Source organism: Amborella trichopoda, chromosome 3 (genome assembly GCF_054954075.1).
Source record: "Amborella trichopoda isolate Santa Cruz 75 chromosome 3, AtrichopodaSantaCruz75HAP2 v2.0, whole genome shotgun sequence".
Classification (NCBI taxonomy): Eukaryota; Viridiplantae; Streptophyta; class Magnoliopsida; order Amborellales; family Amborellaceae; genus Amborella; species Amborella trichopoda.
This window is the reverse complement of record NC_142338.1, coordinates 13541167-13568510: the sequence shown is the minus strand read 5'-3', so window position 1 is coordinate 13568510 and position 27344 is coordinate 13541167. Positions and strand designations below refer to the sequence as shown.

Genomic DNA, 27344 nt, shown 5'->3' with positions numbered 1-27344 from the left:
TAGGAAAAGAAAAGGTGAACTCTATTTATTAAAATATGAAACTGCCAATTTTACATCAATATGAATTATGCGAATCGAACCAAATTTCAAGTTGGCCATGCAGTTTGGAGATCATCACTCTTGGCAATAGATTAAAGATATCTGTCACTCTATATTCAAGTGTCTAAGCCTGCATAAATGAAATTGTAAAATCAGTTAGAACTCTTAAATCTATGGACATTTATAATCGAGAAGAAACAACCCTAGCTTATTCAGTTATTAATGAAGAAGCAAAAAAGTCGTCAATCTTCATAATATTATACGAAGAACTACAAAAGAAAAAAAAAAAGAACAAAAAGGAAAAAAAAACGAACAAAAAGCATAGAAATATAGGAATTGAGCTTGGATCAAAAGGGTAGCAGTTGGGTTTTTATACTCAAGTTCCTTTCGTATATAATGTTGTTAAAAAAGAAATTATAAATAACTTTACATGCTTTGAAATTTTGACTTTAAGAAAAATGCTTCATTTCATGAAAACCAGTGAATGATAAAATTCACCACCACCTTCCATATCTGAACCTAACATTCTTGCTCAAAATCCAAATTCTTTTCAATGTTTTTAACCCCCCTCAATTCTTTTTTTTTGCGTCTAAAGGAGTTTTCACGATAGACAGTGAGAGGGGGAATGCAATTTCAAAGTTGTGCAGGCCACTTCATATGGGCAAAGCCCTAAACAATCAAATTAAGGCGCAAAAAATTCAAATTCATTAGAAGTGGTTGCTCTGTTGTCGAAAAGCCCTCAAATCAATCATCTATCTCCGTGAGATGTATAGAGATGAAAAACATAGATTTCAAATTGTTTGGGAAATACAGCATTTTGTAATGCATTATCTGGGCATCAATTTCAATATTTTTTAAGTATTTATAGATCCACTCTATACTATTTTTGAAGCTTTAAATTTTATAATTGCATTTAAAAATAAATTTTCAGATCATCACAAAGATTTTTAGTACTAAAGAATCATCTTTAGTAACACGCCATACTTCGATTGTTTTGGGCCTCAACCCTATTTAAACCCAACACCCTTCCCCCCCAACCCGTATATATATATATATATATATATAAGTTGCGACCCCAAATAATTAAATTATTGTTGTAGGGGTTGTTTTGATATTAAATCCTCAAATCGACCACTATAGAGGTGAAAAAAATGGATTGTAAATATGGGAAAGGTGCATCTTCCAAACCTCCTGAAATCTTGTCCAAGTGTTGTTGAGGTTCGGAGATCTAAGATAGAGCATACAAAAACTTGCTCTAGAGTACCTAAAAATGACTTTATAGGTCTTACGTGACTTGTAATTTTTTTTTTTTTTATATATATATATATATATATAAATCTAAAAGGCACCTATAGGAGTCATGTTACAATGTTTCGCCTTTGTCATGGCGTTGTTATGTCGGAGCCCGTTTATTGAATGGACCCGTAACGGACGGCGCTATTCCGAGCGAATTTTTGGACCGGCACTAACCTAGTATGTCCATTGCGATCGAAAAACGCACACCGAAAAATCGAACGGCGATTGGCCTATGGCAATGATTTCATATAACAGTTGTATCGTAGTATAATGCAACCACACTTCTAAAAAATCATGTTTTTGGCATTTGTATGACCCTAAATTTTGCACACACATTTTCTTCATCCTTATAATCAATCATACGAAAAAAAAAAATTCAATTTGCACATTATATATGGCCAAAATTAGTACCCTCCAACGATGAATCATACGTTCATTTAGTGAATTTCAAGATCTAAGCCTTGACAAATTCAAAATCACTTTTTTCTTTCTTAGCATTGTTAATCTAATGATGATAACGCTATATAAAAATTTCGTGATTAAAAAATCCTTTTGAGGACTATATCTAATCAACTCACTAAAATGGACGACTTATGTTAATTGGGCTGGAAAAACTATTTCTACAATGTTTTTTTAATTCTTTTTTTTTGTGATTGTTATTTAGAACGAAAAGAGTGTACATGTAAAGATTCGTGTCAAACAAATGTTTCTAACATGGTTTTTTAATGTAGTTGCATTATACTACTATACAACCGTTGTATAAGATTATTGCCCATATATATATATATATATATTAAGATATAATTAAAGGGTGGATATATGTTACGGGATCCTATCTCTAAAGAGGATGTAAGGCATATGACCTTCAAATAGATAGATTTAGGGAATGATGAAAAATGAAAAACAAATCCTAGCTGTTTTAGATAGATCGAGATTTTAAGAGCGAAATATATCATGGATGGAATATATATAACAACAAGAGTTGGTATAGCGTCCGCATAATGACGCTTAAAAGGTGCACAAGAACCTTTTAATGATTCATTTTGAACCCGTCTCATCTAAGGGTAAAAAATAAATTCTATTTTTTGTTTTATTTAAAAATGACATTAATTTAATATTTAGTTTTAATTTCTTTTTTATAAGTATGATTACCTAAAAATAAAAATAAAAATATTTTGAATAAAAAACATTATCCAAAATAGGTTTAGGGTTATTTTGATCGTTTTTTGTATAAACTATTTTTTAATAAATTTTATTTAATTCACTCAATAAAAATAAACCTACACCCAACAATTTAGATAAATATTTTATTTAAACTAGTCGAATTACATGCATTGAATGTAAAATTTAAAATTGATTGTGATCAAATATTCAATGACCAAAGAGATCTATTAGGCAAAAGTTTGATGTTAGATAGTTAAAAGTATAAAATGTATTTTTTTTTTATTTGTTGCAAACTTTTTTAAACCGGCCATAGAAAATATTTATTTTTATGTTACAAAAATATTTTAATGGGATAGTGCTTTTTGTTTAAAGCTAATTTTTTATTTTGAAACTTATGATTTGAAAAGAAAGTTTAAAAATATGAGAAAGTAAAAGTAGACTAGAAATATAAAATATGAAAAATACGAAACTTAGCCATAACATTATTGTAGAGAAAAATAAAAAAAAATAGCAACAAACTATTTTTTTTTGGGTGAGTCAGTGGGGAAGTTGTAAATCGTCAAGTGCTAATCAATTAAGCCCCGGCTCTTTTCCTAGCTATAAACTATTTTTTATGCATAAAAGTATGCACTCCAAATTTTTAATTTTCAAAAGATTTAAAGAAGGAAAAAATTGGTATAATATATATATATATATATATCCTATATTTGTATTCATCTAACATAATTTTTTTTACTATTTATTTAAGTGGTAATAAAACTTAAAATTAAGTAAAAATTATTTCAAAGACTAAAAATTTCCAATAAAAAATTTCATACTTAAAATATTAGAAACTGGTTTGGTATTTTTAAACATTTGTTAGTTTTTATAAAATAACCCAAAAGAAATAGAAAAATTTAATAGAAAAATTAAAAATAGTAAAAATTTCATGAAAATTTTGAAATTCATAATTAATTGAAAGATACATATACCAAAAAAATAAATAAAAAGAGTTTCCAAATAGTGTATGAAAATCGAACTGGAACGATCAACTGGAAATAGGCTTGAAACCGGTTCAACCGGCCTAACTCGTAAACCGGCATGTTCAACCGTTCTTACGGAGCAAGTCTCAATGAAGTTGGAAATTAATGAAAAAATCTAAAAATATAGAAAGTAATTTAAATAATAATTAAAAAAAGCACATCCAAATGAAGTTGAAAATTAATGAAAAAATGGATTTTAAAGAATTGATATGTGCCTAGCGGTATTTTTGAAAATTTTTGTAAAAAGTGGGGAATGTAAAAATAAGTATTAATAGCCAAAACAATTTCCAATATTTGTCATATTGATGAAAAACATTAAAAAAAATACATTACAAATAAAATCCTCCATATTTAGGATTTTATATAATCGCTTTTTTAAAAAATACAAAGCTAGTCATCAAAACCGGCTGGTTCCGATCTAACCGGGTGGCTACCGGTTAGACCACCCAATTTTTTCTTCAATACTACAAAATCACACTCATTTTCGATAGGGGCTAGCCCGAAAATACATACATGGGACCCGGACCCAGACCCGGATCCAAAATTTAATTCAAGGACCCGACCTGATGGGTTATGCATAAAGAAAACAAAAAATTAGCTAAAAATTAATAATTACCTAATAATATATACCTAAAATTACCAAAAACATAGGACCAAAATTACATAAAAATATAGTGGGGATTAAAAATTTTAAAAACTTAAACAAGTATACATATTAGTATATATATCCTATATTAATTTATATATAAAAATATTTTATAACATATTAGAATAACCGAGTCGATTCCACCAATACCCGAACCCGACCAATTTACTATTTGGGTCCGAGATTTGGACTCGACCCGGCCCACCAGGTCTAAATCTTGGACTCGTACTTGGATCCTGACTGGATTGGGTTGGGATAAATTCTCGAGCCCTAGTTTTCGATGAAATATTAGTATTTATACATTTTCTTTGAAATTATATTATGTTAGAAAATTATTACATGTGATAACAACATCAAGCATCAAATAAAAAGTACAACATTTGCATAAGTTCAAAATTTTAAAAATAACAAATAAAATTTTTGGAACACGAAATTTATTAGCAATTATGAGATGTCATATCAGGTACTGTAACGAAAATAATTTTCATAATAATCTTGTAAACCGAAAAAAAGTATAAAATAGGTGATTGTGAATATCAAATAAAATAATTACATATCTTCAAGTGGCAAGGTTTTTCTATTACAATCTCACTCTAAATCTTGTTATAGCACATGAAGTAGAACCATTTGAAATTTTGATGAAAACGAGCAAGAGTAACTACACAAAGATAATATATAGAGAACAAAAAAAATGACAAAAAATAAAATAAAAGACAAAAGTTAAATAGAAAATATATAAGAAAATATACTCAAATAATATAAAATAAAAAAATAATGAAGTAAATAAAAAATATTAATGAAGGATGTTAAAAGCGATAGTTAAACCCTATGTTAATCTACTCTACATATATGAGGGACCGGAGATGTTTTCTCTCTAGAATTCTTACATTCTCCTCTCCATTCATGCTTCACAATTCAAATATTTCATTCTTCCATTTCAAATATAATGAAAGGCAAAGCTACTTGCCTCTTAAGTTTAATATATTATCAAAAAACGAAAATTATTTTATTCCCTTGAATGACCCAATTGGAAATTTTTGAAAAACTTTTCTTAAATTTGCTCTTTGCGTAGGTATTTTTCGGGCTCTAACTTGTATTTTTCCTGAGAATTTTAATATATTCAATGATATACATAAGATAAAAAACATGACATCTTTATTTGAAATTAGAAAGAACTACTAGATGTTCACCTAGACAAATCTTCAATAATATCTCTCCATCTCCTTATCATTTCCTTATCATACGTACTTCTCTCTTCTTATCATACATGCTTCTCTTTCCCTTAAGTTTATTTATTTCCTTGATTTTCTTTACATTTTTCTCTCTCTCTACCCATGTACTTTATCGTAATATCTTCTTCATGACTATCTCCCTTAAAGATAGAGATTAGGCACCTGGGGTTTTGCTCTCTCTTTTTCCTTAAAAATGAAAAGCTATCTATCCCAGTGAATCTCTCTTAATTCCCTCTCCACACACACATATTCTCTTTCTTCTTTTAAATATGATAAGCATCTTTTTTTTCTCCCTTAAATATTATTTTTTAATATTAAAATAGGTGCATACTCTTTCTTTCTCTCCCCCAAAATATGTGCATAATATGTTTCAAATATGAGACAAAATATGGGCATAATATGTTTCAAATATGAGACAAAATATGTGCATAACTTGTTTCAAATATGAGAATGTGTCTTACCATCTCTATATAATTAGAGCCCTTTTTATCTTCGTGATATGTATTATTTTTTAATATTAAAATAGGTGCATACTCTCTCTTTCTATCCCCCCAAAATATATGCATAATATCTCTCAAATATGAGACAAAATATGTGCATAATATGTTTCAAATATGAAAATGTGTCCTACCATCTCTATATAATTAGGGCACTTTTTATTTTCATGATATGTGTACACCCCTGACTTAAAAATATAGTATAGATAAAAATGATAAATGAAACTATGGAAAATTTTTTAGCTATTAGATATGGCTTTGTGAAATCTCAACCATTGAAAGGACGCTTGTGCACCCTTCCACCTATCCATATTATGTGAATGGTATACTTTCACTCATTAAAAATGAAAAGTAAATACATCGTGATTTCTATAATTCTTTAAAGTAATTATTAAATTATAAGTAATATAGGACCAGAAAAATATATTTCCCTCGTAATATTATTATTTATAATAAATATTTACCTAAAAAAATCTTAATTAATTGCTATTTTAATAATAAATATTTCAAATAATAATAATAAGTAATAAGACTACATTATATCAAAATATCATTATCATAATAATTAAATAATATAATATCATAATATTAATATATATATAAATATGGTGGCAATAAATCATGAGTTTCATGGTGACACGAATAATAATAGCTAATGATTCAAAACCCTGATGGGTGGGGTGGATCGTCCACCCCAACTAATACAAGGGATACAAGGGATTGCTGATTTGGATCATTAGCTTTACTCTAAAAGCTAATGTTTCAAAACCTGGATGGGTGGGGTGGATCGTCCACCCCAACTAATACAGGGGATTACTGATTTGGACCATTATCTTTACTCTAAAGTAAAATATGATGTAAATAGCTATCCCGCAAATATATAGTTTAAGTTTAAAAGTATTTATGCATATAGACTTGCCGTGCCGTTGACTCTTGATTTGGAATCATGTACTTTCAAGAATCTCGACAGAACTTCAAGCTAATTTGTGAGGCTAATTTATTTTTATGGGTAACATGAAATCTTTTTAGACGATTAATTTGCTCTCATCTATTTCATTAATTATTGTGCTCTATCTATACTTATTAACCATTCTTTTATTTTAAATTGAAATCAAATTTATATGGCCTTTTTTATGTTTAACGAATTTAAAACACGTGCAAAAATCACATACATTCAACCAATTCAATAGATATTTTTGTCCCTTTTAAAGATGTAAAACATCAATATTTTGTAAGATTCGTCATAACACAATTAGTTTTTTTTGGTAAGTAAATGGTGAATCAGTCTTTAAATTTGTACCTATCCATAACACAATTAGCTTTTTTTTTTTTTTGGGTAAGAAAATAGTGAATTAGTCTTTTAATTTTTACCTATCCAACTTATTTCCTGACATGTATATTTGTAAGCACCTTGTAAAACATATTTAATTTCCTAACTCTGTATGCCAAATTTTATGCACAGCTTACTATAGTCTATCTAACCCCATATAAATTCCATTATCCTTCCCTTACTTCCTAGCGTCAATCCAGTCTCTTTTCCTTACTTCTTCCATGCAATCTCTTTCCATCAGTTCCAAGTATCTATCCAAGCACCCTATATTCATTCTACTTTAAAATAACCTCCTATAATCTCTATGCCAACTCTTTTCTACACACCACCTTCCTTGACTCATCTCAACCCATATTCAGAAAACATGTAAGTAGGCCCGGCCTGGCCCAAGGCTCAAACATATTAAGCATGTAAGATAGGGGGCCTTGCCTAAGCCCAAAAGTAAAATTTTGGGCCGGACAAAAATCTTACATATGAGGCTTGAACTAAATAATCGGGCCGGGCCGATTTGGGCCTCCTATAAATGTCGATTAAAATTTATTTTAAAAGCTTACGAAAAATTTTGGGCCAGGTTCGGGCTACCCTAGTCCTAGCGCAAGAATACATCATGCCTACCAAATCCTAGACCCCACAAATTTAAAAATTTTAAGTACAAGTTTTTTTACATTAAAATTAATTTATGAGTTTTATATTTTTTTTCTAATTTTATTTATAGACATGCAGTTTTTATGCTTCCAAAATTATGTGATTTTTGTAACAAAATTTTAAATTCTTGAAATTAATTATTTCGTTTTTACATAGAACAATTGAAAGTCAACTTTATATTACATGGAACTTTTAATTGTGATGATACTACTTGTTGTGTTCTGATACCACTTATTCACATGTCAATATCCATTGGATACCTTTATGAATTCTTCATCTTTTGCCCAATAAAATTATTCATCATTTTTGCTGAAAAATAGTATTTGTCATCAAATTTCTCGACCTCAAACTTTGCATTCAAAAATTTTATTGCTTTACCAACAACCCTAAACCAGGGGTCTGAAACTACTTGTTGTGCTCTGATTCCACTTGTTCATATGCCAATATCCATTGGATAGCTTCATAGAGTCTTCCCATTAGATAGTTTCATGGATTTCTTCATCTTTTGCCAAATAAATTTATTCATCTGGGTACACATTTTCATGCTCTAAAAGAGATTTTGAGTGTTTAAAGTCTTTTAATTTTAATTCTTAAATTATTTGAATATTTTAATATTTTTTGAATTTTTCATAAATTTTAAATGCTTTTAAACTATGGCTGACACTTCGTCAACTTGGTTGATAAAAAATTATATTTACTTCTTTACTTTGAAATTGTTAACTATCTTTATACTTTTTATTGTTCTTCTTTTCTCAAAATCATTTATATCTAGTTTTAAGATTTTTTAAATATAATTTCAAATATTTTGATCAAATAATGCCAACCCATATTAGCTTTAAGTATGAATCCCTTCTATTAATGATGTAGGAACTCTCCTTTCTTGTTTTGATTGCCTAAAGTTCTTCATTAATTGTTTTTCTTTTTCTTTTTTCCATTTCCCAATTTTCCCTACAGTTGCTTTTCAATCAACTTTTCCTTTCCTCTACATAGTTTATTCCCTCCAAAAAAAAAGATGTTGTTTTGCTTTATTTACTTTTGAGGCTTTATGAACTTTTTTTTTTATTTTATCCCAATTTTCTAAAAGTATCTAACATTAATCTTTCAAATAAATCATCTATTCATTTACATTCTTTTCAAATTTGTTTATTGAAAATATATTCATATTTTGAATTACATAAAAATTCAAATATTTTGATACTTGCATGCCAGTTTTTTGTCAGATACCATGGGGAATCATTGTTAATATAAATTGAAAAGTCTCCTTTATTTGACCAAAATTAGAAAAATGTAATTTGATGGAAACTAGAAAGGGAAATTATAAATATTTTAATAATTGTGAAATAATTAACTCTTACAATTATTACAAAAAGGTGACAATCATGCTTTTGAGGTGTGCCCTTGCAAATTTGTTTTTTTTGGCTTACTACATATATAAAATCTTATCTTGAAGAGTGAAGATTTTTAATAAAAAAATAAGGTATATGGCACTAGCCGGGCCTTATTGGACCGGCCCGGCTTTATTGGGCCAGCGGAGGCATTTTTGGGCGGGGTGTTTCCAGGCTGGCCCGTTAAAAGACTGGCCTGATAAGCAGCATGTTCACATCAGCTCACCTGGTAGAGGCCCGTAACCAAGCCCATTAGAGGCCCATAACCCGGCCAGGCATGCAAGCCCGGGTCGCGGCCCGGTTCATTAACAGTCCGTACTAAAAAAAAGTAAATGCTCTGTATGTATAGATATTCATTCTAATCCTTGGTTAGATTTATGCTGCAAATTTGAAGTGGGCCAACAAATTCTATCACAAGAGATAGGGTCGGATGAAAAAGTCAAATGCACGACCACACTGTTCTGGCCTCGAACCATACAAGCAGCAAAGAAGCATACACCCCAACAGAACAAATAACAAATGAACAAAACTCCACAGAGGGAAACTACTCTGCCAAATTCTCATTAATCAGAGAAAGTGTGCGTATTATATCATAAATTCTTCTGCACAATGCTTAAAATATGATTTGCTATCGTTCAATGCAAGGACAGAGAGACTGAGAGGGAAAGCATTCAAAGCGACAATTTACTTTTAATAAAATAAGGTGGTTATGAGCATGTTATTGAATACTTTTTACGAGAAAACAAAAAAAGAGCATACCTCTGTTCTTCAGATTCGAACGCTTCGGAGGCCAAAGCAGAACAAGTATGAGGAATTTTATATTGTTCTTCAGATTCGGAGGTCCAAGCAGAACAAGTATGAGGAATTTTATATTCAGATTCGGAGGCCCAAGCAGAATAAGTATGAGGAATTTTGTAGTTATGAGGAGTTCTATAGCTGGATATGGGAACCTTATCAGAATCGATCGACTGTATGTCCTGAACAAGTGCATCATAATGTTTTTTCATCTCCTCAGGGCTCTTTTTTCCTCCAACCATGACTGCTACCTTCTTCCATCGCTCAGGCAAATCGGTTTCGTCGAGAACCGCCACCAAAGCGCTCTCAAAGGCCTTGTTCTCTTCAGAGCTCCAACTTGACTCCATTGGTGATTCTGATTCATAGCTGCATCTTGATTTCATTGGTGATTCAACTATTCTTGATTTCATTGGTGATTCAGAAATTCTTGATTCCATTGGTGATTCAAATATTCTTGATTCCATTGGTCCTTCAAATATAGGCATGCTGCAGTCTCAACCCAATCCCCCACTCAAATCTCAATCTCAAAAACCAAAAACCACGAACAACTTTTTTAATTTACCTTTGGAGAGAGACAGATGAAAAATGAAACTCCCCAAATGAGCATATTTATAAAGAGACAAGAGAGGAGAGAGAAACCAATATGATAACCCAAGCTTTCTCAAGTATAAAAATCATAAATAAAGAAGCTTACCCAAATAGGCTGCAAAGTATTTCAAAATTAAAGTTAAGCATAGCCATAGAGACTATATATATATATATATATATATATTGGGATCACTCCCATTGAATTTAATAAAACGGTTTTGAAAAAGTTGCAGAGGTTCAGGAAGTATTTGGGTTACAATTAATAATACATGAATAGAAACATCTAGAGTTTCTAGCAGAATCATTTCGTACCATTCTCTTGTTTTGGTACCTACAGATGGACAAAGATTATTACATAAGTAATACTTAGCAACATTATTTGGGTTGTCATGTACATGTCTGGATTCTATGATTGCATCAGCAACAAAATAGGTTTCAAAATATAGAGATTTGCTGGGTAAAGTTGGTTTCTTTGGTGTAGAGGTTTGGAAAACTGGAGCTGGAGGAGAAGCTAAAGGTTGGCTTGAATAAGCTGGATAATTGATATTTGAGGAATAGAAAATAAGACTATTACTAAGTGATAAAGCAGGTTCCATTCTTATTGGTGACTGGGTAATATTTACTGGAATGATATCCAGTGAGGTTTCCATAAGGGCTTTTCCCCTTTGTTCAAGAGTGGAAGTATTATTATTCTCATTCATATTTGCATAAAACAAGGTTAGTAGAAAAGATAAAGCTGGTGGATCAAAATGATCAGTGTTGCCCTCCCTGCAAATATATATATATATATATATATATATATAAGGAACGGTTGGTTTGTGTGAAAGTATTTTTTAAAAACTGTTTTCTACTTGAAATTTTTTTTCAAGTGTGGTTAGGTACGGGAATATTTTCACACAACTTAGATGCCAATTGTGTGAAAAGATGCATTGGGATCTAAAAATACTCCTACAATTAACCATATGAAGGAATTTTTTATATGAATATATTTTTCAAAAATTATTTTCACACCAACCAAACGTGCTAAAGTAAGCAAAGGCAAAGAGACTATAGTTTAAATTAACCATAGCCTAAGACATTATAGTCTGGCACGGGCCAAGTCATCCCTGGCCCGGCTCTCATCCCTAGGCCAAGTGCGAAGAATAAAAAAATAAAAATAAAATGAAAAACCTATCCTGGCCAAATAACTCTAATCAAAGCCACTCTTTCTAGGGTTGAGAATATTCCGGATCGGGTTCAGATCCGGATCTGAATCTGAGTATAAGATCCGAATCTGAATCTATATCCCAATTTACTTCCATACAAAACTGATTTTAATGGGGTCGTAAGGGAATAGAAGCTAGAGAAAAATGCATCATAATCCCAAAGAACAAATAAATGGGTTTCTCATAAGTGCATATAATAGTAAACAAAATAAACAAATATATAGGAGAAGGCTATTCACTAAAAAACAAGAATCCAACCATTTAAAATGGTGGAAATATATTAGTACCCCTTATTTTTGGTTTTCAAATCTCAATAGACCCAAAGATTCAAAATATATCTCATATCCCCCTGACTAACTTTACACACTTTTAACTAGTTTTTAGCCATAATAAATATACAAAAGACATGTTTATTCTAAATCTTTCCTCTGTTAAAGAGATATATTCTCCCAAAATTTCTCTATCTTTGTCTTTCTAATGGGGAGAGAGAGATATATATATAGGGGAGAGAGAGTGGGAAAATAGATAGAAAGACAGATTTAGGGGAAATCACATGAAGAGAGAAATGATGGTCTTTAAAAAAGATATGTCTTTCTTATATTTATTTGGGGCAAAAAAATAAGTTTAAAGGGGATAAAGTTAGCTTAAGAGGTTAAAAGATATAAAACTTAGAATTTTTATAATCCAATATATGTTTTGAAACCTTGAGTCTATCGAGATATAAAACTTAAAAATGGAGATATAGATATATTTTCCTTTTAAAAAAATAAAAAAATAAAAGAAAAGAATAAGAAGAGAGAGAGATTTCTAAGAAAAGGAGCTTGTTAACCACTTTACAAGCCTATGTCACAAATAATACGAAGACCCACAAAAACTGCAACTCTATTTTCTCGATAAATTGTTTTTAAAAGAAACAAACCCTGGAATTGTGGGTTTAGAGGGAGATGAAATGAAGGGAGAGGCAAGATGAACCCTAATTTTTTTATAGTCAACAATGTTTGAACTTTCATAGAAAGAAGAGGGTAACGAATATCCATATCCATTATTGTTCTGTTGGGGTGATATGGCAGACGAGGTTCAAGTTAATGGAGCGGTTACAAAAAATGATCAACAAGCATACAAGGAAGATAAAAGTAACAACAAAACTAGTTGAAAACGGTGAATCCACAAAAAGGCTTAGAGAACAGGTATATGATTTGCTCAGTAAGATCGAAACCCTAGAATCTGAGAACAAAGGCCAAAGGAAAATGATTGCGAGCCTCTGAGATGCAGAGGGAGCAGTGAAGGCGAGATTGGAGGAACTGTAGAGAGAGATGAATTGATCTTTGAAGGCTTCAAAGTTCATCGAAGAGGAAAGCAACAGGGCTACTATCACAAAGTTTATGTTATGAAGAGAGTAAGTATATTAAAATTTTAGAGAGATAACTATATCAAATTTTAGAGAGAGTACATAAAATTTCTTACAGAGAAAAACCATCTCATATTTAAAGTTTTAGATAGAAGGCGTCTTAAATTTTAAAGGGAGCAACTATATCAAATTTTAGAGAAAGTACTTCAAAAGATAGAAACTATCTCAATTTTTTTTAGAAGGAGTAACTATCTCAAAATTTAAGTTTTAGAGAGAGAAAACATATTAAAATTTTAGAGATAGAAACTATAACAAATTTTAGGGAAAGTACTTGGAAAGATAGAAACTATCTCAACTTTTTAAGAGGGAGAAACTTTTGCAAAAAGTTTATATAGAGCCGCGGCTCTAAACAATCCACCTCAAAAGTTCCACTAGATGAGGTCGTTTTGATGTTCAAATATCCTCAAATTGATCATCTCGACATCAAGATGCACAAACATGAGAAAGAAAGAGACGAATTTCAAGTTTTGAAAATAGTGCATCTTGTAATATATTTTTTTACCATCAATTTTCAAGATTTTCAAGTTTTTATAGATCTGTTCGATCTACACGATTTTTTAAGTTTTAAATTTTATAATTAAAAATGAAAATATGTTTCAAGGCCATCAATTTTCAAGATTTTCAAGTTTTCATAGATCTGCTCGATCTACACTATTTTTAAGTTTTAAATTTTATAATTAAAGATGAAAATATATTTTAAGGCTATCACAAAGATTTCGAGTATTGAAACCACATTCTCGACACTATTTGTAGTGGTGTTTACTTTGATTATTTAGAGCCTCAGCTCTATAAAAACCGCACACTTTATAAGTTTTACAAAGAGAAAGTATATTAAAATTTTAGATCTAAAAATTATATCAAGATTTAGAGAGAGAAAAACTCTCTCAAAGTTTTTAAAGAGAGAACTTATCTCAAATTTTAAGTTTTAGAGAGATAAATTATATCAAATTATAGAGAGAAAGTACCTAAAATTTTTAGAGAGAAATTATAATAAATTTTAGAGAAAGTACCTAAAAACTTTGAGATAGAAACTATCTCAAAAATTTTGAAGAGAGAAACTATCTCAAATCTTAAGTTTTAGTGAGAGAAAATATTCTTAGAATTTTAGCGAGATAAACTATATTAAATCTTAGAAACAGAAACTGCCAAACAAAATTTAGAGAGTGATATCTCAAATTCTGTAGATAATAAACTATCTCAAATCTTAGGTTTAGAGAGAGGAAGTGTATTAAAATTTTAGAGATAGAAATTATATTAAATTTTAGAGAGAAACTATCTATAAATTTATAAATAGAAACTATCTCAAAATTTTTAGATAGAGAAACTAGCTCAAATTTTATATTTTGCAGTAAGAAAGTATCTTAAAATTTTAGATCGAGAAAGTACCTAAAATTATTACAGGGAGAGAAACTATCTCAAATTCAAAACTTTTAGAGAGATAAACTATGTCAAATTTTAGGTTTTAGATAGAGAAAATATATTAAAATTTTAGAGAGATAAATTATATCAAATTTTAAAGAGAAAATCGATCATAAATTTTAATTTTAGATAGAAAAAACATCTTAAACCTTTAGAGAGAGTAACTATATCCAATTTTAGAGAAAAAGTACCTAAAAACTTTGACAGAGAAAAACTTTCCCAAATATTTTTGAGAGAAATTATCTCAAATTTAAATAATAGAGGGAGAAAGTATCTTAAAATTTTAGAGAGAGAAACTATATAACATTTTAGAGAGAGAAACTACCTAACAATTTTAAAGAGAGAAACTATCTTAAAATTATTAGAGAAAAAAATTATCTCAACTTTTAAGTTTTAGAGAGAGAAAGCATCTTAAAATTTTAGAAAGAGAAACTATATTAAATTTTAGAAAGAAAAAGTACCTCAAATTTTTAGAGAGAAAAACTATCACAAAATTTTCGGAGAAACAATTTCAAATTTTAAGTTTTGGAGAGAAAGTATATTAAAAATTTGAAGAGAAACTATCCCAAAATTTTGAGAGAGGGAGAGAATCACAAATTTTGAGTTTTAGAGAGAAAATATATTAAAATTCTATAGAGAAATTGTATCAAATTTTGTTACCGAACAATTGACAGGGAAATGATGGTAATCAATGAATTGTTAATTGTATATCCAATTATATTCCATAGATTTTATTGAATTCCAAATATCCAAGATTTCTAATTTCTTCCTATCCAACTGGGCCCATATTATAACTTGGTCTTTCTTTTTCTAAATAAAAAAAAAGAATAGGAAAAGAAAAGGTGAACTCTACTTATTAAAATATGAAACTGCCAATTTTACATCAAAATGAATTATGCGAATCGAACAAAATTTCAAGTTGGCCATGGCAGTTTGGAGATCATCTCTCTTGGCAATAGATTAAAGATATCTGTCACTCTATATTCAAGTGTCTAAGCCTGCATAAATGAAATTGTAAAATCAGTTAGAACTCTTAAATCTATGGACATTTAAACTCGAGAAGAAACAACCCTAGCTTATTCAGTTATTAATGAAGAAGCAAAAAAGTCGTCAATCTTCATAATATTATACGAAGAACTACAAAAAAAGGAACAAAAAGGAAAAAAAAACGAACAAAAGCATAGAAATATAGGAATTGAGCTTGGATCAAAAGGGTAGCAGTTGGGTTTTTATACTCAAGTTCCTTTCGTATATAATGTTGTTAAAAAAGAAATTATAAATAACTTTACATGCTTTGAAATTTTGACTTTAAGAAAAATGCTTCATCTCATGAAAACCAGTGAATGTTAAAATTCACCACGACCTTCCATATCTGAACCTAACATTCTTGCTCAAAATCCAAATTCTTTTCAATGTTTTTAACCCCCCTCAATTCTTTTTTTTGCGTCTAAAGGAGTTTTCACGATAGAGAGTGAAAAGGGGGAATGCAATTTCAAAGTTGTGCAGGCCACTTCATATGGGCAAAGCCCTAAACAATCAAATTAAGGCGCAAAAAATTCAAATTCACTAGAAGTAGTTTCTTTGTTCAAAACCCATCAAATCGATCATCTCAAGGTATATTGCCCTAGCCGGGCCTTATTGGTCCTGCCCGGCTTTATTGGGCCAGTCGAGGCATTTTTGGGCCGGGTGTTTCCAGGCCAGCCCATTAAAGGACTGGCCTGATTAAGCAGCATGTTCACATCAGCTCACCTGGTAGAGGCCTGTAACCAAGCCCGTTAGAGGCCCATAACCAGGCCAGTGATGCAAGCCCGGATCGCGGACCGGTTCATTAACAGTCCGTACTAAAAAAAGTAAATGCTCTCTATGTATAGATATTCATTCTAATCCTTGGTTAGATTTATGCTGCAAATTTGAAGTGGGCCAACAAATTCTATCACAAGAGATAGGGTCGGATGAAAAAGTCAAATGCACGACCACACTGTTCTGGCCTTAAATCATACAAGCAGCAAAGAAGCATACACCCCAACAGAACAAATAACAAATGAACAAAACTCCACAGAGGGAAACTACTCTGCCAAATTCTCATTAATCAGAGAAAGTGTGCGTATTATATCATAAATTCTTCTGCAAAATGCTTAAAATATGATTTGCTATCGTTCAATGCAAGGACAGAGAGACCGAGAGGGAAAGCATTCAAAGCGACAATTTACTTTTAATAAAATAAGGTGGTTATGAGCATGTTATTGAATACTTTTTACGAGAAAACAAAAAAAGAGCATACCTCTGTTCTTCAGATTCGAACGCTTCGGAGGCCCAAGCAGAACAAGTATGAGGAATTTTATATTGTTCTTCAGATTCGGAGGCCCAAGCAGAAGTATGAGGAATTTTATATTCAGATTCGGAGGCCCAAGCAGAATAAGTATGAGGAATTTTGTAGTTATGAGGAGTTCTATAGCTGGGTATGGGAACCTTATCAGAATCGATCGACTGTATGTCCTGAACAAGTGCATCATAATGTTTTTTGATCTCCTCAGGGCTCTTTTTTCCTCCAACCATGACTGCTACCTTCTTCCATCGCTCAGGCAAATCGGTTTCGTCGAGAACCGCCACCAAAGCTCTCTCAAAGGCCTTGTTCTCTTCAGAGCTCCAACTTGACTCCATTGGTGATTCTGATTCATAGCTGCATCTTGATTCCATTGGTGATTCAACAAATCTTGATTTCATTGGTGATTCAACTATTCTTGATTTCATTAAATGAAACTCCCCAAATGAGCATATTTATAAAGAGACAAGAGAGGAGAGAGAAACTAATATGATAACCCAAGCTTTCTAAAGTATAAAAATCATAAATAAAGAAGCTTACCCAAATAGGCTGCAAAGTATTCCAAATTTAAAGTTAAGCATAGCCATAGAGAATATATATATATATATATATATATATATATATATAGAGGGAACGGATGGTTTGTGTGATGGTATTTTTTAAAAAATATTTTCTACTTGAATTTTTTTTTCAAGTGTGGTTAGGTACATGAATATTTTCACACAGCTTAGATGCCAATTGTGTGAAAAGATGCATTGGGATCAAAAAATACTCCTGCAGCTAATTATATGAAGGAATTTTTTATATGAATATATTTTTCAAAAATTATTTTCACACCAACCAAACGTGCTAAAATAAGCATAGGCAAAGAGACTATAGTTTAAAGTAACCATAGCCTAAGACACTATAGTCTAGCACGGGCCAGGTCATCCCTGGCCCGGCTCTCATCCCTAGGCCAAGTGCGAAGAATAAAAAAATAAATAAAAATATAAAAAACCTATATGGGCCAAATAAAAGAAAAATATAAAAAAATTAGGAGTGATTTATGTATAGACCCAAAATACGAAACTGTTTCGCTTGTAGGTAGAAATCACAAAGAAGGTCAATCAACCCGTTCTCTTTACTTTATGAAAATTACCTCTCGGCCAACCCAATTTTGATTTTTTTTTTAGTTTTTCCGTTAGTAGGGCAGTGCCCTAAGCTTTAAGGCACTTCCCTACTAACGAATAAAAAAAACATCAAAATTCAAATTAACCTAGGTCCAATATTGGAAAAAAAAAAAAAAAACAAAACAAAAATTGACTAACGTTCCTTGTAATTTTAAAATCTGTACGTAAATCACTCAAGAATTGAAATATCGGGCCAAGCCACCTAAAAAAAGCCACCCCAAAATGAACGGGGATATGCATGGAGACTTAGTCCCTTGTTTGTACTACAATTAGGTTAGGGGATTGAGAGTGGGGAGGATGAGAGCAATCTAAAGAAGATGACTCATCGACCGTTTGGAGGTTGATATTTTGACTCTTTCTTTTTCCATAAAAAGTTATTTCTAGAAACATTTTATTGTTTAAAATTTTTATTCGGTAATTAAGTGGAGATCACAGGCACTATCCATTAAATTGGAAAAAGTTTATATAGAGCCAAGGCACTAAATAATCAACGTAGAGCCCACCTCAAATATTTCATTAGAAGAAGTTGTTTTGATGCCTAAATATCCTTGAATTGCTTATCTCGACATCAAGATGCATGTACATGAGAGAAAAAAATAGATTTCAAGTTTTGGAAATAGTGCATCTTGTAAAACAATTTTGGACCATCAATTTTCAAGATTCTCAAGTTTTCATAGATTTGCTCGAGCTACACTATTTTGAAGCTTTAAATTTTATAATTAAATATGAAAATATATATTAAGGTTATCATAAAGATTTTTCAGTATTGAAACAACATTTCTTGACACTATCTGAAGGTGTGCTTTACTTTGATTGTTTAGAGCCTCAGCTCTATACAAACCACACCCTTTTAAATTAGTCAGTGATTATTTCTAAAAATGATTTGGTAAATGTTGATATTGATTAGAAATTAATGATATTTTATACGGGTATCCAAAGCACAGAGCGGATTAGAATGTCCAGTCTTTGAGCCGTATCAAATCTTACAACTGGAGTAAAACATGCTAAAAAGAGGTGTATCCAACCTCATATTACGCCATAAAATATACCAAAACTATTTCGTGAGGACAAACATATCAATTTTGTTGTAATGACAAAGATATGTCATAGATAGCATTGACGCAAGTAATTATCATCCGCTATTGGGTCGTTTGTATTCCTCTCTTGCAAACACAGGATTTGAATAGTAATGATTAATATAAATTAATTCTTATTTATCATAAAAATATTATTGATATTTTTGTTGTTATGAATAATAATAATAATAATAATAATAATAATAATAATAATAATTTATTTTTATTTTTATTTTTTGTTACTAATATCTTCATATTTTTTTAATTCATAAGACAAGAGAATATCTACCCATACCAAACCATCATGTGAGATGGGGTCCTTTTTGTTTTCTCAAACAACGTCTTCAACAAAAAAAAAGGAATCCTATTGGTGCCCAATGGGAAAGTGATTTCCTAAACTGCCCAAACAATCCCATTGATGTACCTCCCAATGGAGGTATTTATTCTTGAAAGAAGAGCATGACCAACTTCTAAGCAATGTCTATTCTTTCTATTAGCCACACTATTTTCTTGTGGTGTGTAAGAATACGAAGGTTGATGTCACCATGTTATTCCAAACAGGACATCAACACCATGTTCTTCCAAATATATCAACTCCATATTTCAATACTCTCTCCAGTCAATGAAACATTACGAGCATTAAACTGACCTGGACAATTGAATTTAGCAGCCCGACCACCTACATCCCAACAAGTTTCATTATTATAATCACATTTTATCTCACTTTTATCTCCTAGATTAGGCACCCCCTTTCCAAATTTCCAAGATCCACCTCACTGTTTTAGGAGGTTATGAAGCTGCAGCAAGCACCAATTGATCAACTACTTGAGCAAGTAGCATGACACTTGAAGAGAGAAAACACCGATGTTAGTATGACACACTTGCACTTCATCTCAAGAGATGAATTATCACATCGACGTATATTATCTTTGGAAGAACTCTTAGATGAAAATAATTAGAAATTAATTAATTCATCGGTATTGGAGATACAAGTAAGCCAAAAGCTAAGCATTTATTTAATGGTTCTAGATTCATTCCTGATAGAAATAGTTTATAGTCGACCATGTATTCATCGTAAAATCCAAAATCAGATGCTATCTAAATTGGATTTTTGCTACCACTTTTTTTATAATTTTACTAAGTGGCACTTTGGTGTGCTTCTTAAAGCATAAATCTGAAGTATGTGATGCTCTTACCATTTACCATAAGATAAATAAAAGCCAATTGAAACTTAATTGAAGTTATTTGCACAAACTACATGCAAGGAATTTCTCACTATTAATTGCAGGATCCAACAGAATACTTGTCAATATAACCCCTGAACAAAATGACAGGCAGAGCATAAGAAGTCAATATATAACTACTCATACATTATTTCTTTTGTTCAATGTCTCATCTTAACGTAAGCTTATCTGAGTAAGGAGTCGAATTGTTCCATTGTTACATAAGTCTTGTTGATTATTTAACTAGGTCATCTCCTGACAGCGCCCTGCATGTTCCATTCATCCATTCATCCAACATTATACCAAACAGTAGGCTTTTTCAAAGCACAGATATGATGGAGATAAATGCAGATGTTATAGGATGAAGTGAGATTCTTCATTGAGAATAGTTTCTCGTCAGTTGTAATTAGGAGAAAATTCAGCTTTAAGTTATTTCTCCTTCTACATTTGGAATTAAAATCTCCCAATCATGCCAAAAATGGTTATTATTCTTTATTTTCTGGTAATAAAGGTTTATCCATGGCTAAATATATATGGATGTATGTAGTTATGTATCATCATCATCTCCGAGCCTTATCCCAATTATTTGGGGTCAGCAATGTAGTTATGTATGCATCATCATTTGAATTTCGATCAAGTGATCTCCTTACTTGAGGATGGTTCCCCATTCGGTCACAATTCAAATCATATTCAGCTTTAAATTGTTATATTCTCTTATAGACACATTTAGATCTATAAGTTTTTGAATTGAGATGACAAATAGGCACCGCTCCCTATTTACTCGTTAACACAGTTCAATCAATTAATTAAAGCATTACGCCAAGCTCAAGTGCTGGACTGCAATCATGTGTCAAATCAGATACACATCTCTCTCAGCTATTAATTTCTGAAAATCTACAATTTAGTATGTATAGGCATATATCATAGTCGAGTTCAAGCATTAAACAGGTGAATCGTAATTGATATGGCAAAGAAAAGTCTCCCAAACTGCAGAATATAAAGCACACATATAAATAACTACATGTGTTGCACCCCAGTTTGGTGTGGTGGGAAGGTTCCACAAGCACAGGTATAAAAAAAAGGAATGAAAATTCTACCCGAGTATTCATAAAAGTGAATATAAACCTTAAAATTCAGGTTGTCCTCAGATTCTCAAGTTCATCCAGATCCAAACTGCTCGTTAACTCAAAAAACTCAGCGCACTAAAGCATCAGAAGTAAGAAAAGAGAAAATTTCCTCTAATTCACCAGATAATTCATAGTATTTTCCTTAATTCACTATGATCAACAACAAATACTTGTTTGATTCATATATTTATACTTCATAACATACATCAATCCGTTGCTTAGAACCAAATTTAGACAAAATCTTCAAGAAACCAAATTCAGGAAATGCTTCCCAACTTGAATAAGATCAAGTGAACCAATTTTAAGAAAAAAATCTCCAAATTAAGCACAAAAGGTTCCCACCATTGGGAAGATCATTCACATGATAAGCAGTTTTGTGGAAATGTTACCTTGGCGGATAAAGCCCTAAATTTGAGGGGAGATGTCTGAAATGGATATGAATGTAGGGTTTTCAACCACGGCCTCGCACTAGAAAATAGGAAGGAGATCATATACGTCAGTCTTTCACGCCACCGGTTCCATTGCTCGCCATATTCTTGTAGTCGTACAGAAGCCACCAACTTTGATTTAAAAAAAACATTCTTTCAGTCAAAGCAGAGAAGGTCAAAAGCAACCAAGTTTGATTTTATAAAACGATTTAAAATTGCAGTGCGCCTATAAGTTAGTCTAGCGGGATCACACTATAAAGTTGCTCCCTTAGACAGTAGGCGCTATTGAAAAGGCATACTCCATTGGTCGTTGAACCATTTACTTTTGATATAAGGTGGTCAAATTTAATCATGGTTATTGGATCGCAAATTAGATAATGCATTTGTTCCATTGACCCAAAAAAAAATTTGAACTTCGTGATAGACCCATACTCTCAATTCCGTATCGGATGGTTACGAGTAATTGTAACTTCTTTGTACCAAAGATAAATGGTCTCACCGTATATAATAAAACGATTTAAAGTTGCAGTGAGACTATAGGTTAGTCTAGCGGGATCACATTATACAGTTGCTCCCTTAGACCGTAGGCGCTATTGAAAAGACATACTCGATTGGTCCTTGGATCATTTACCTTTGGTATAAGGTGGTCAAATTTAATTATGGTTACTGGATCTCAAGTTAGATGCTGCATTTGTTCCCTTGACCCAAAAAAAAATTTGAACTTTGTGATAGACCGAGACTCTCAATTCCGTATTGGATGGTTATGAGTAATTGTAACTTCTTTGTACCAAAGATTAATGGTCTCACTGTATACAATACACTTTTCAATTCTTCGTCGATCAAATATGTGCATTTTGATTGATGACCGATCATAAAGGACCATCTAACCATCTCAATTTGAGACAAACTCTGAGACATATATTCCCAAGGCCATGAGACGACTCTCTACATGATATTAGAAGAGATTGACGTAGTACGATATGTTTTTTGAATCTGTTGTCCTCCAAAAGAGGAAAGTTTGACAGACGAAGCATAAGAAAACCGCACCATGTGACATCACAATGAGGTGTATTCTTGTTGATATATTCCATGAGGCCTTATATGCTTCTAGTCCAAGAATCATTCAAGTTGGATATCATTCGGCCCACCGGCCCGAGTCATCAACGATCAACAACCACAAGAATGATATTTTGGGGATTGGCCCGAAACTCTTGAGAATAATATTTGAGACATTATATTCCTCATCCCGAAGTTTTAGGTCGTTTGGAGATGGCTTAAACCATCATTCGTATCCATTGGCGGTCAAGATATAACTTGACCCACAACCTCGAACTTCATATTTTGGGGATTGGTCCAAAAATTTCGAGAAACCATATTTGAGACGTTATCATCCCAAAGTTTTGGATCATTTGGAGATGGCTTAACCTATCATATGTATTTATTGGTAGTCAAACTTTTATGCGTCGTTTGTCAAATAGATAGCCAGGATGATATCCGATTACTAAAATTGAGATTTCTATCAATCTATTGAGAATTTTCTCATAGGACCTAGACCATTGGATTCCTTATTCGATACCCTATCATTACTGGAAGTGCGACATCATATCAATCTCTTAAGAGAAAGCAAGCTCTGCAACAAAAGTCATAAAAACTGTACACGAATTTGACTGTAGCTTGATGATTTCTCCCCAGAAGGAGAATCTTGAACCCAATTTTTTTGAAAATGTGTCGTAGTCCCCAACAGTAATTTGCAGCATGAATGAGTGCAAGATTTGCTGCAAGATAAACATGGATAAAACTAGGCTTATGGGGATCAACTGTGACTTGCAACTGTTATCCCAGTAGGCCTTTTGGATGGGTTGCTCGGTAGATCAACTACCGACCGAATACTTGGGAATGCCTACACTAGACTCCAAGCTAGGGAGACAAATATTGAATCCGATGCTAGTATGGTTTCACTACAAACTAGATTCATGGAAGACAAGATACATGTCCCTGGTGGACGCATAAGTCTAATCAAAGCCATTCTTTCTAGGGCTGAGAATATTCCGGATCGGCCAGATCCGGTTCTGCATCCGGATATGAATTTGAGTATAAGATCCGAATCCGAATCTATATCCCAATTTACTTCCATACGAAACTGATTTTATTGGGGTCGTAAGGGAATAGAAGCTAGAGTAAAATGCATCATAATCCCAAAGAATAAATAAATGGGTTTCTCATAAATGCATATAATAGTAAACAAAATAAACAAATATATAGGAGAAGGCTATTCACTAAAAAAACAAGAATCCAACCATTTAAAAAAGGGGAAATATCCTCGTACCCCTTATTTTTTGTTTTCATATCTCAATAGACTCAAATATTCATAATATATCTCCTAACCCCTTGACTAACTTTACACAGTTTTAACTATTTTTTAGCCTTAATAAATATAAAAAAGACATGCTCATTCTAAATCTTTCCTCTCTTTGCAAAATATATTCCAGCAAATTTCTATCTCTTTGTCTTTTTAATGGGGAGAGAGAGAGTGAGAGATATACGGGGAGAGAGAGTAGGAAAACAGATGGAGAGAGAGAGATTTAGGAGAAAATCACATGAAGAGAGAAATGATTGTCTTTAAAAAGGATGTGTCTTTCTTATATTTATTTGGGGCAAAAAAATAGGTTTAAAGGGGATAAAGTTAGCTTAAGAGGTTAAAAGATATAAAACTTAGAATTTTTATGACCCAATATATGTTTTGAATCCTTGAGTCTATCGAGATATAAAACTTAAAAATGGAGATATAGATATATTTTCTTTTTAACAAAATGAAAAAATAAAAGAAAAGAATAAGAAGAGAGAGAGAAAGAGAGAGAGTTCTAAGAAAAGGAACTTGTTAACCAATTTACAAGCCCATGTCACAAACAATACGAAGACCTACAAAAATTGCAAATCTATTTTCTCCATAAATAATTTTTAAAAGAAACAAACTCTAGAATTGTGGGTTTAGAGGGAGATGGAATGGAGGGAGAGGTGAGATAAACCCTAATTTTTTATAGTCAACAATGTTTGAACTTTCACAGAAAGAAGAGGGTAGCGAATATCCATATCCATTGTTGTTCTGTTGGGGTGACATGGCAGACGAGGTTTAAGTTGATGGAACGGTTACAAAAAATGATCAACAAGCATACGAGGAAGATAGAAGTAACAACAAAACTAGTTGAAAACGGTGAATCCACAAAAAGGCTTAGAGAATAGGTATCTGATTTGCTCAGTAAGATCAAAACCCTAGAATTTGGGAACAAAGGCCAATGGAAAATGATCGCAAGCCTCCGAGAAGCAGAGGGAGCAGTGAAGGGGAGATTGGAGGAGCTGCAGAGAGAGATGAATTGATCTTTGAAGGCTTCAAAGTTCATCGAAGAGGAAAGCAACAGGGCTACTATCACAAAGTTTATGTTCTGAAGAGAGTAAGCGTATTAAAATTTTAGAGAGAAAACTATATCAAATTTTAGAGAGAGTACATAAAGTTTTTTAAAGAGAGAAACCATCTCATATTTAAAGTTTTAGATAGAAGGCATCTTAAATTTTAAAAGGAGCAACTATATCAAATTTTAGAGAAAATACTTGAAAAGATACTATCTCAATTTTTTTTAGAGGGAGTAACTATATCAAAATTTATGTTTTAGAGAGAGAAAACATATTAAAATTTTAGAAATAGAAACTATAATAAATTTTAGAGAAAGTACTTAGAAAGATAAAAACTATCTCAACTTTTTAAGAGGGATAAACTTTTGCAAAATGTTTATATAGAGCCGAGGCTCTAAACAATCAAATTAGAACCCACCTCAAAAATTCCACTAGATGAGGTCGTTTTGATGTTCAAATATCCTCAAGTTGATCTTCTCGACATCAAGATGCACAAACATGAGAAAGCAAGAAATGGATTTCAAGTTTTGGAAATAGTGCATCTTGTAATATATTTTTTTACCGCCAGTTTTCAAGATTTTCAAGTTTTTATAGATCTACACTATTTTTTAAGTTTTAAATTTTATAATTAAAAATGAAAATATATTTCAAGGCCATCAATTTTCAAGATTTTCAAGTTTTCATAGATCTACTAGATCTACACTATTTTTTAAATTTCAAATTTTATAATTCGAGATGAAAATATATTTTAAGGCTATCTCAAAGATTTCGAGTATTGAAACCACATTCTCGACTCTATTTGTGGCTGGGCTTTACTATGATTATTTAGAGCCTCAGCTTTATAAAAACCGCACACTTGTTAAGTTTTACAAAGAGCAAGTATATTAAAATTTTAGATATAGAGACTATATCAAGATTTAGAGAGTGAAAAACTCTCTCAAAGTTTTTAAAGAGAGAGCTTGTCTCAAATTTTTAGTTTTAGAGAGATAAGCTATATCAAATTATAGAGAGAAAGTACCTAAAATTTTTAGAGAGATAAATTGTAATAAATTTTAGAGAAAGCACCTAAAAACTTTGAGATAGAAACCATCTCAAAAATTTTGAAGAGAAAAACTATCTCAAATCTTAAGTTTTAGAGAGAGAAAATATTTTTAAAATTTTAGAGAGCTAAACAATATTAAATCTTAGAAACAGAAACTGCCAAACAAAATTTAGAGAGTGATATCTCAAATTCTATAGATAAAAAACTATCTCAAATCTTAGGTTTAGAGAGAGGGAGTGTATTAAAATTTTAGAGATAGAAATTATATTACATTTTAGAGAGAAACTATCTATAAATTTATAGAGAGAAACTATCTCAAAATTTTTAGATAGAGAAACTAGCTCAAATTTTATATTTTGCAGTAAGAAAGTATCTTAAAATTTTCGATCGAGAAAGTACCTAAAATTATTAAAGAGATGGAAACTATCTTAAATTCAAAATTTTTAGAGAGATAAACTATGTCAAATTTTAGGTTTTAGATAGAGAAAATATATTAAAATTTTAGAGAGAGAAATTATATCAAATTTTAAAGAGAAAAGCTATCATAAATTTTAATTTTAGATAGAGAAAGCATCTTAAACCTTTAAAGAGAATACCTATATCAAATTTTAGAGAGAAAGTACCTAAAAACTTTTAGAGAGAAAAACTATCTCAAATATTTTGAAGAGTGATTATTTCAAATTTAAATTATAGAGAGTGAAAGTATCTTAAAATTTTAAAGAGAGAAACTATATAATATTTTAGAGAGAGAAACTACCTAACAATTTTAAAGAGAGAAACTATCTTAAAATTATTAGAGAAAAAAATTATCTCAACTTTTAAGTTTTAGAGAGAGAAAGCATCTTAAAATTTTAGAAAGAGAAACTATATTAAATTT

At 31.3% G+C, this 27344-nt stretch overlaps 1 protein-coding gene across 10 annotated transcripts; it reads right to left on the bottom strand.

Annotated features, from left to right (window-relative positions):
• LOC110006957 (protein RADIALIS-like 3) lies at positions 1–22149 on the bottom strand. Of its 10 annotated transcripts, XM_088863520.1 has the most exons (4): positions 21979–22100; positions 16953–17411; positions 10016–10537; positions 1–169 (listed from the first exon to the last, which is right to left on the bottom strand). In XM_088863520.1, exons 2-4 carry the CDS (start codon positions 17393–17395, stop codon positions 145–147), a joined length of 990 nt encoding a protein of 329 aa, XP_088719646.1. In that variant the 5' UTR covers positions 17396–17411; positions 21979–22100; the 3' UTR covers positions 1–144. The 10 variants fall into 10 exon arrangements, with proteins under 10 accessions (XP_088719646.1, XP_088719644.1, XP_020520801.1 ...); XM_088863518.1 differs by lacking the exon at positions 1–169 and having other exon boundaries at positions 9793–10537; positions 16953–17406; positions 21979–22149; XM_020665142.2 differs by lacking the exon at positions 1–169 and having other exon boundaries at positions 9793–10537; positions 16953–17357; positions 21979–22127.
• Between the last annotated feature and the right edge of the window lie 5195 nt (positions 22150–27344).

What these genes read in the sequence shown, in the direction of transcription:
- LOC110006957 (XM_088863517.1), bottom strand. Translation starts at nt 17,422, where the DNA reads ATGAAATCAAGAATAGTTGAATCACCAATGAAATCAAGATTTGTTGAA. An exon ending in TTCGAATCTGAAGAACAGAG is followed by an intron (nt 10,538 to 16,952) that starts GTATGCTCTTTT and finishes TTGAGACTGCAG; the next exon opens with CATGCCTATATTTGAAGGAC.